Source organism: Microplitis mediator, chromosome 5, assembly GCF_029852145.1.
Source record: "Microplitis mediator isolate UGA2020A chromosome 5, iyMicMedi2.1, whole genome shotgun sequence".
Lineage (NCBI taxonomy): Eukaryota > Metazoa > Arthropoda > Insecta > Hymenoptera > Braconidae > Microplitis > Microplitis mediator.
The window spans coordinates 7927736-7938629 of NC_079973.1; the positions used below are offsets into that span (position 1 = coordinate 7927736).

Here is a 10894-nt window from a genome sequence, read left to right on the forward strand (position 1 = left end):
CAACTTTATACATAAAAATGTCTACAATTTGACGGCAAAAAAATACTTAACAATTTTTCAAGTCAAATTAACACTAAATTGACATAAACTTGCCTGAAAATTGACGACAACTTTTTTCTAGTCAACTTTTTAAGTGAATTTGACATAAATTCGATAGGTTGGTTTTTTTGGCTCACCCTAATATCTATATATTAATAATACATAGATATACCAGCAATGATAATTAAAAACCGGATAAAAATAAACTCGGTTTGAAAAACTGGCTCTAAAAGTCGATTCTAAGAAATCGATTTTTTTGAAAGAAAAATCGACTCTCGATTAGAATCGGAATCGACTTGCCATCCCTAAGGTTCACTAATTACTTAACAGGTGGAGGCACCTGAGGCCACTGAGGACATAACAGTGTGGCTATCAGGGTATTTTCTGGTGATATGTAAATTTGTTTGAGTATTTATTATTCAAAATTTGATACACAACAATAAAATCAAGTCATTTCGAAAACACCATAAATGTTGAATTTAAGAAACCGTGCAATTCACACTGTGAGGTTATTATATGTCAAATTATCGAAATAATCTGCTATTTATGACACAAATCAGTCATTGTTTTTCAGCATTTTTTCCACAATCATGGATTTTCATATGATGAAATGTTTTTCTACGATATTTTTTGTAAAAATAAATTGTAAAAACTTGTTGATTGAAAATTTGTGAAAACCAAATGTACAATCTTAATGTTTTTGTTTTCTATCACGTAACTGATTGAAAGAAGTGGGACATATTTTCGACATTTGATATGTGTTGCAAAAAATCAAATTGAGGATTAAAAAAAATAGAAAGGTAAGTAACATATTAAAAAAAAAATAATAACACTATGATTGAATTTAAAGCTTCTTCCCTTGTGAAAATTTTTTTCTGTGAGAAATGAAAATAATTCTGTCAAATTAAGTATGAGTTTCAATAGTCATAAAGTAAGGGGCCCAGTTTCTGACCTTTTTAAAGTGTCGGTTGGGCTTATATTATAATATTAATGTAAGATTTAATTTAATGAGAAAAATTATAGTTCTATCGACTAGTTTATGATTTGTCAAATAATGTCATGCGCATTAAATAATTATTTGAATTGAATTAATAATTTAAGTAGACGTTATAAAAATTGACATTCAGAGACTTAGTTTCTGACCCTCTGAATTTTTCAGGTCGCAGTTTCTGAACCTTACAGTGGCCTAGTTTCTGACCGTCAAATTACACAATCCATGATTAAGTTATGAAGTACTTACTAAGTTTCAATAAACTGAAACTATTATTTAGATGAATAAATTAAATATTTATTATAACCAAAACATAATTTATCAATATTTAAAATATATATAATTAAAGTCACTTTAGTTAGTGCCTGTTCTCATTATTTTTCACCGTAGCTCGTTGTCTTTTTTTTTAAACTCTTGAATAAAAAAACAATAAAAAAATTAATTTTTATCATAATAAAAATATTATCCAACTAAAAGAGTCATAACAATTTAAATACTATCGAAATTGACATTATTTTTACAATAATTTTATCACTCCAAGAATATGTACTTTCAAGATCTAATTATGATCTTTTATTTTTAAAAATGAATATTAAATGTTAATTTATCACTGTATTGTGAATAATAGTAGAAAATTATTCAAGAAAATTATAAATATTGCTATTTTTACATTTTATAGACATGTAATTAAACAGATAACCAGGCTCGCAGTAAGTTATAATTTTAGGATCAACAACTCCACCATACCTTTAAAATTGAGCCTAGTAATTGACCCTCAAATTTCAACAACAAAACTCATTTTAATATGTTTTATAAATGTATTAAAATAAATTTCAATTAAATATCGATCTATCCATCTATTTTTAGTTAAATTTTTTTACTTACATGATAATTAGTGCACAGATTCAATCGTCGTACCTCCTAACGTAAATTGTTTAGACTCTACTTAAGAAATGGCTTCCTCAGCCACTTATGGCTAAAATATTTGTTTTTATTCAGTTAATATTTACTATGTTTTTTAAATTACCATTAATAAGGCTCAGAATAAAATACAATAAATTGAGAAAAAATTGATTCTCTTTTTAAAGTTATAGTTTTTTAAGTAAGAAAAAAGTTGAAAAGGTCAGAAACTGGGCCAGGGTTAATAACTGGGTTTTTTACCTTTTATGGGTCATTCCATGTCAAATCGACCAATAGTTGGAATCGACCCCTTTCAATTTGGACGAGATTTGGTCACAAATTTACATTCATCATAAAAAAAAACTTATTCAAAATTTTACTATTTTTCTAATTTTTCAACTTTATTTTTTAAATATCTCGAAAATTGTTCTAGATACAGAAATAGTCTTCTGTTTGTTTTAAAAGGGACACTTGAGGCTATTGAAAAAAAAATATTTCGGAAATAAATTTTGAAAAATAAAAATTGTAGAATTTTGAATTTTTCAAAACTGTCAAAATCGTATGTCGACACGGAATTTAGAGTTCAATTTTTTTACTACAATACCTTTAAATAATCTTAAGAGATCCTAAAATTTCAGAGGTATTTTTTTTTGTTTCAAAATTATGAATTTTTGAATTTTGGCTAGAAAAAAATTTTTTTTTTCTCCACTGAGTCAATCATAGTTTAGAAAACATTTTATTTTGAGTAAGAAAAAGTATGTGAGATCTAAAATGAATAGATCCAAAGTTTTTCGTTTCAGATCTTAGAAGTATTGTCATATCTATTAGAAACTGACAATCATAAATTTTCAGGACTATCTGTAAGAAGTTCGTAATCTGTATGTGGTTTTAAATCTTCATGAGGCTCAGAGATATCATTCTATGCTTTCGAGTCGTTTTTAAAAGCGTAGTTTATTAAAAATTTTTTTTATTTCGATAATTATTTTCTGCTCTTTAATATTGTGTCTGCGAAATTTTGAAATCGATTTTAAACACCTTGCGGTATATATCTAAATAACTATACTATTTCGAATAATGCGTATTCTAATATATATTTTTTTTTCAATATAACTCCATCGAAAAAAAAAGTAACGGGAAAAATGGATAATTAGCTTTTTCAAAAATAAGCATGTCCATCTTTTTTTTTTTCAATTTGATCAAATTTGAGCTTGAGATGCATTTCCAAAATTTTAGCGCACTCCGATTGGTGAACGTCTAAATCATACCAACTTTGTTTGAATTTGAATATTTGAATTTTTGAAATGAAAAACAAATCTCATCCTTTTATGATTTTTTTAACACAAGAATTTTCCCTTTGTTAACATAGGAATAATTCTTATGTTTCACATAGGAAAAATTCCTATGCTACAAAGGAACATGTTAACATAGGAACTTTTCCTACGTATTATAGGAAAAGTTCCTATGCAACATAATATTTTTTCCTATATTTCTATAGGGAATTTCCCTATGTTTACATCGGAAAAATTCCTATGTGCACATAGGAATAGTTACTATGCCAACATAGGAAAAATTACTGTTTTTTTTCTCCGTGTATCATTTGTCAGCGGATTAAAAATACATGTTCTTAATTAGGTGTCATTTAAGCCACAGTAATTTATAAGTGTATACCAAAGATATAAATTATGCTCGATTTAGCGATAATGTTAGTTTTTTTTTCAGTTCCGTGCCACACTCCACTAATTGGCATAATTCTCTTATCATTCTATGCATTAACTCTTAAGTCAACCACCAAAACTCAAAGTATATGCTTATTTGCCATAATGTCTTTAGTTTCGTCGGTTTCGTCCTAAGTACGTTAATGGACTCATCAGTAAGGTTATGTTAACGCACTCGCCTTAGATTACATCTCATACACGGAAAAAAAATTCTATGAAAATTTACTATACAAGTATCGTAATCCTGGACCCGACTCGTTTTACTGTAAACTATCAAATATTTTATATGGAAACTTACTGTATTTATATCCCATCAATTTTACTTTATTCATGTAGCAATAATTTTCGTTTCAGAATCAACTGATAACTTACGTTTACAGTCCTTAATAACAATATGGATTCTTCGAATGATACAAACCTAAAAAATAATCCTGTTATGAAAGGAAATAGGTTAGCGACAACAACCAATGATCATAAATTTTCTGAAGAAGTACAAAAAGTTACCCCATCAATTTCACCAACTACTTTATTAGCAAAAAGTTCCGTTTTATTGCCAACCGGAATTGCACGTGTTAAGCAATATCCTGAGAAAAAGGCAGATTTACTCAAAGAGTCTGCAACTCCTTCAAGTTCCTTTAGTTCTGCTACTGGTAAGTATTTTTCAGCATCGAAACATAATGATAACATAACGATGCGACCGAAACCAATAACTATTTTTCCTGAAAATTTTCAATTTTCTTAATGGAAAGTTAAAAAGTTGCAAATAGTAATAACGTAGGATAGAGTTAATTTTTAATACCCCATATAGTTGGATTTATACACGGAAAAAAATAAACTTTAAAAATTAATGTTTGAAATTATAACCCGGAACCCGGGTGTCAATATGGGGAATTTTAACATTCCAAATAATAAATTTTTATAACACCCGTCGTCAATTCTTTAAGTATCAGTTACGATTTTTGAAGTTCAAATAGTAATTTTTCTTGCATAGACAATAAATTTTAATACTTATTCTATAATTATTCACGTTTTATTTATATATGAAAAAATTACTATTTAGAATGACAGTATTCACTGATCGCTTTATCATTATATTACTCGTCGTTTCTCATTTTACATAGTTCATTTTTTACCATGTATATAAGGAAAAAATGCACCGTTTATTTTTTCGTTGTGTAGATAATAAATATTTCGAATTTTAAGCCGGTAGGTCTTTTAGATCAAAGACGTGAAAATTTTCATTTTTTACGCCCCCTCGAACCTCCGCAAAAGTCAACTGTCTGAAAAAAATTTACGTTATTAATTTTCTTTTTTCGAAACAAATATTTATTTTTAATTTCGAGTCTATAGGTCTCTTGGTTCATAAACGTTGGAATTTCAATTCCAAAAATCCTCTTCAACTCTACTAAGAATAAATTTTCGATAAAAAATTTTCAATATTAAATTTCTCGCAAACTCTATAAAAGTCGATTTCGTGAACAAAGTTAACGCTATAGATTTCCTGGTAAAATCCATTTAGAATTTTCAGTTTGTGGGTCGTTCGGTCGGAAACGTAAAAATTTACATTCAATACGCCCTTGCGAACCGCCAAAGAGGTCGATTGTTATAAAGGGAATTAACGGCGTTTATTTTCTCATATCGAAGGTAATATTTATTTTAAAATTTTAAGCCTGTACGTCTTTTCCTCTCAAATTGTAAAAATTCCCATTTCTTACATCCCTGCACAACCCCCAGAGTCAATTTTAAAAAAACAATTGACTTCAGAATTTTCTCAGTTCGTAAGTAAAATTTATTTCAAATTTACAGTCTGTTGAACTTTTGATTAAAAAAACTCGAAAAGTTTCATTCATTACACCCCCTCATATAGGAACATTGGAAGAGAACTTGTGTCAGACATGATACTGAAGTCAGCCGACGTCTATAAATTTTTGAATTTTTTTTTATTAACAATAATTAGATTATAAAAAAAAAAAAAAAAGAAAAAACATTATTAAAGACTGCACTTTTGGATTTGTTAATTTTCTACATGTGCATATTTTTTTTGTCTAACGATTGTAAGCTTTATCAACTTGTCTCATCCCTAAGCGATATACTACGTATCCAAGCTTTGATTTTTTGAGCCAAAACAAATATAGCTTCCACTCAGGGCCGCAAATATGAGTGATAACGTCAAAAGTACGAAGTATATTTGAGTGCACGGTTCCTTTCAAATTGGTATAGTCTTTAAACTAATGTTGCATTTCACTCTGCCGTATTGGAAGACGTAGCGTATCGGAGAACTGAGACAAAGTTGACTCGAAGTTATTTTTTTATCAGTGTGGTTGCATCTTGATTATCATAGATTTAAAATAATACACAATGAGTCTGAAACCCTATTAAATTTTTGAATTCCACAGGCAATCCTAGAAATAAGACTGCACTTGCGCCCGGTCATAGCCTTATGGATTGGATCCGTCTTGGCTCCTCAAATATTGATCTTACTGGGGTTGGTGGCATTAGTCAAATCGTCACAATGACCGAACTTACTAAGCATAATCAAAGGAATGATGCATGGATTGCTATTCGAGGTTTTCTTCTCCTTTAATTTTACAACATTCATTTATTCTTGTTATTATTATTATTATTATTATTTTCAATGATTTTTCATTTTAGGTGTTGTATTTAATGTAACAAGATATATGGATTTTCATCCGGGCGGAGTGGAGGAACTAATGAAAGGTGTAGGAAAAGATGCTACAAAGCTCTTTGAGAACGTAAATTTTATCTCCTTATCCATAAAATGAATGCCTATTAAAATTATAAATAACTAAACTCTATATACTCTCATATTATAAATTTTAGGTTCATGCATGGGTCAATTACCAGAGTATTTTACGCAAATGTATCGTGGGCAAACTGAGTCGAGAAGGAATAACAGATTTACGTAACGTTGTTTTTGATTGTAATAAACAACTTGCAAAAAAATGTTCTCTTACGGTTGGTGGTTAGTAGTTAAATTTCAATTAATAATTGCAGAGTTATTTTTTATTGAATTTGTTCAATATTCTATTTCGAACAGAATGACAAATTAGTTAATTCATCATTGGGAATTCAAAGTGACTGGAAACAAACTACTGATACTATATCATTTGTGTATAAAATTTCTAAAGATCAATCATTTCCTGGTTTCCAACTAATACGAATAAATGAAAAAGAATTCAACATACAAATCCGCACACGTAATACTATTACAAAACATGAATATGATCTTTGTAATAGAGTACAATGGCCACCTGTATGGAACCAAAATTTTGAAGCAGGAGAGATATCTTTTTGTTTTTCCAAAATAATCGGAGGGTTGTGGAAATCTTATGGAAGTCGGGTAACTGTAAGTAACACTAAACAATTTGAAAAAGATTATAGGAACTGGGAAGTTGTCAGCAATACACTACTGTGTGAAGCTGTTCATCTTCTAGTTTTAAAGTCAAACAATTATATGGAAATAATGGTAACTGGTCGACATGTGGAAGCCAAAATGAATGTCATGGGTAATTTATTTTAAATTTAAACTTTAGAAAAATTAATTTAACTCTTCGTCCGTCGCGCTATGAGCGCAGTGCCGCAATTTTTATTAAAAAATTATTTAAAAAGAAAAAAAAATTTCCTAGTCTTTTGAAATTATATGAGTTCTTCTACTGTACATTTTAGTATCGAATGAATTAATGATAATTTTTTCAATATTTTAAATATTAAAAGAATCATTTTTTTTCGTTAGAAAACCTGAGAAACGCGACGATGAGCCGCTGACGCGAGTAAACTCGGGCGTTGAATTTGTTCGGATTTTCTGCGCAGTGTTGCCAGTTAGCACCAGCGACTCATTTCCAGCTCATTTAATTCATCTCTCTCTTTAATATTTTTATTTAATACAAAAGTTTTATTTTATTAAAAAATTAAAAAAAAATTTAGTCGTATAAGCTTGTGTGGTTTTAATTTTTTAAAATCATAGTTATGATACTTAGCAACACCGCAATATTAAATACATGGCGGCGGAACGCTGCGGCGCGACGAACGAAGAGTGGCGAGATCGCGCGACGTACGGAGGGTTCTGAAATTAATCACTGTTAACATTTTTGACAATAATAGATACAGAAATTTCAAGATGTTATACACCAGTACCTTTATTTCTTCACTCTGAAAACATAATATCAGAACATAAACCCGACTATTTGTACCTTATAATTAAACGATATAATAATGGAATTTTAAGTCCATCTATAACAGCTCTTCAACAAGGACAATCGTTAAGTTTAAGTAATGGATTAGGTACATTTGTGGTTGAATCTTTTGACAAGTATTCTACTATTCATATACTTGCTGCAGGTACTGGAATAACTCCAATGTTAAGTATTATCCACCGGGCCCTCAATAAACGCAACATGTAAGCTTTTATAAATTATATAATTCCCTGGTTAAAATTTTTCGGAATTATTTCTGAAAAACTCAGTTCTAAAGTTCTAAAGACTATTTCAAAGTTGTAAAGACTTTTTCAGAGTTATTCAGAGAAAAGTCCGAAAAATTTCCACCAGGGTTTAATTAAATAAAATTTATTCATTAAGATTCTTTACTTCCGAACAAGTTGAATTAATATTTTTTTTTTTTAGAGTTGCCATTAATTTTCTTAATTTCAACAAAAATGAAGAGAATATTTTTTATAGTCCACAACTAAAACAAATTAGTACGGATATACGGTAATAATTAGCTCAGTATGATTAGTTTAATTTTCATAATAAAATGTAAGTTGGATCATATTTTACTTATAGATTGACCGTGACTGATATTTTATCACAAGCTGATGATTCATGGCATGGCAAACGTGGAATAGTATCAGAAGTATTATTGAAAGAATTAATCGGTGATCCTGTGGCATTAAGCTGTATATTCATATGTGGCCCAATTATGTTTATGAATGTAGCAAATGAGTAAGAACTATACATATTCTTTGATTTTATGGTAATATCCCAATGAACACACTGACGTAAATTTGACGTCAAAATAATGTTACGCTATGTCGTCATTTACGTAAGATATAAGTCACGAATGAGTCAAGTGTGACTCATTATTTCCCACTTTCTTGCGTAAGAATAGGGTGTAAGATTCATAATGTAACCATGACGTAAATTTAGCGTCTGTGTGACATTCATGACTTGAATATGACGTATGGGTGATGTCAAAATTATCAGTACGGAAACAATATTTTGAAAAAAAAAAAATCGATAAAGTGAAACTTTGAATTTTTGAATTGATTACTACCGCGTGAACGCATTATAAAGTTAGGAACAAGATTTGATAACGTAAGATGATGAAAAAATCCTGGGCATCTGCTGGGTTCGAACTCGGCTCATCTTTGCTGGTAGTCCTAAACGCTGCTCACTGGTCCACATCACGAAAGTTCGGGCTTCATTAATGTATTTAGAGTTAAATGCAGGAAAAGACAGAGTTTATAAGCTTTTGTGGTGGATTTGTACAAAATTTAAAAAAAACTTCTTCAACTCATATGAAATATCATAAAAACAACATTTTCCGGCCTCAATGATAATATTATAAAATTTTATGAAACTTCATAAAATTTTGTAAAAAACTTAATATTGAATAACATTTTTTAGAAACAATACTCTTGGAACTGGATGATAGTTTTATAGAATCTTATGAATACCTAAAAAATTCTGAGACATTTTATAAGAACCCCCATAAAATTCTAAAGCATTCGATAAAATTTAATAAAATTTAACTCAAGAACAAAAAAATTGCTTTTAACAGATTTTTCAAAATTGTGTAATATTTTGTACAATTCTTGTAATTTTTTTTGCTCTGATGTGAAATTTACAAAATTTTACGAATTATTAAATAATTCCACAAAATCTTATGAAATTTCATAGATTGCAAAATTGCGATACTAAACTTTATAATCTTAATATTGAGATTGAAAATTACATCAGTATTGCGTAAAATACATGTACCTGAAGATCAGAACGTTTTTCGCGCAATGAAAACAAAAAACAATTGATAGTAAAATTCTATTGGATGACTAAATTTCTGAAATTTTTCACATATAGATGCTGGTTTGTCAGTCGAAAATCTTAGACCACCCCAAACTTCCGGAACTACCCCTTAAGCAGTCGAATTACATAAATTTAGTTCATTTTCGTTGCACGAAAAATGTTCCGATCTTCAGCTACATTAAAATACTGACTTGCCATTGATGTAAAGAAATAATTTCAGAGTAATACCCATATTACGTATAACCGTGACTTTGCTGCTGACGTAAATGTATGATTTTAAAATTAGGTCATCATGATGTACAATAATGACTTAATTACTACGTAACAATGTGATGTAGATATATGTCATAACTGTGACGCCATGAAAGAGGCATGCTTACACCAATATGATGTCACAAGTTTTTATATCATAATAAAGTCATACAGGACATCAATTTTACATAAGATACCGTGACATTTCAATGACTTACCAATGACGTCAAGTTAAGGTCATGTGTTCACTGGGATATTCTATATATAATTCCATTAATAATTTATTTTTCAGAATCCTCTTGAAATTTGGATGGGAAACATCTCAAATATATGAATTTAAAGGATAGGAATATTTTTTTTCAATAATTATAAGAAAACATTATTCATAGGTATTTAAATAATTATGGAAAAATGGATGAAAAAAAAAAATAAACAGAAAACCAAAACATTAATTTTCATAAAGAATAGTTTTTTAAGTACACCCGAGTCGAAATTAGAATCAGCTTATTCCTTTTCCTATATTATATATTATATCCATTCGTATTTTATAATATAATCCTAAAAATTCGACCCCTAAGTTTCAACTCCCATAACTTTTTGTCTATCAACTTTAAGCGTATGAGAAACGAGACCTTTTTTTAGAAAATTAAATTTCCTACAAGATCTCTGAATTTAAAAATCGGAAAACAATTTTTTTACATCGTTATTTACAAAATACAAAAAACAAATTTTTTTCAATGTATTTTAAATGGAAAAGGGAACCCCCTCCCCCCTTGCGCCAGCTCAATTTTTGAGACGTAGAGCTGAAATTTCAGGAGAATTTGTTTTTTTATTAAAGTAACTCTTGAGATGTATTTAATTAAAATAAAAAATACATTTTTTTCTGACAGTCTAATAATTATACATTATATTATTTTTCATCGGGTGATCTCTCTATTTTTAGCAGCTCATTAAATTAA

General features: G+C 29.0%; 1 protein-coding gene across 3 annotated transcripts; it reads left to right on the forward strand.

The window, feature by feature from the left end:
* The first annotated feature begins 401 nt into the window (after window positions 1-401).
* On the forward strand, window positions 402-10402 carry LOC130667909 (cytochrome b5 reductase 4). Of its 3 annotated transcripts, none has more exons than XM_057469839.1 (12): window positions 404-542; window positions 614-839; window positions 3650-3910; window positions 4000-4295; window positions 6042-6212; window positions 6298-6398; window positions 6487-6621; window positions 6704-7172; window positions 7768-8062; window positions 8286-8372; window positions 8445-8603; window positions 10228-10402. In XM_057469839.1, the coding sequence occupies exons 4-12, from the start codon at window positions 4040-4042 to the stop codon at window positions 10280-10282; spliced, it is 1728 nt and encodes a 575-aa protein (XP_057325822.1). In that variant the 5' UTR covers window positions 404-542; window positions 614-839; window positions 3650-3910; window positions 4000-4039; the 3' UTR covers window positions 10283-10402. The 3 variants fall into 3 exon arrangements, with proteins under 3 accessions (XP_057325819.1, XP_057325822.1, XP_057325821.1); XM_057469838.1 differs by having other exon boundaries at window positions 409-547; XM_057469836.1 differs by lacking the exon at window positions 3650-3910 and having other exon boundaries at window positions 402-839.
* Window positions 10403-10894: the final 492 nt, after the last annotated feature.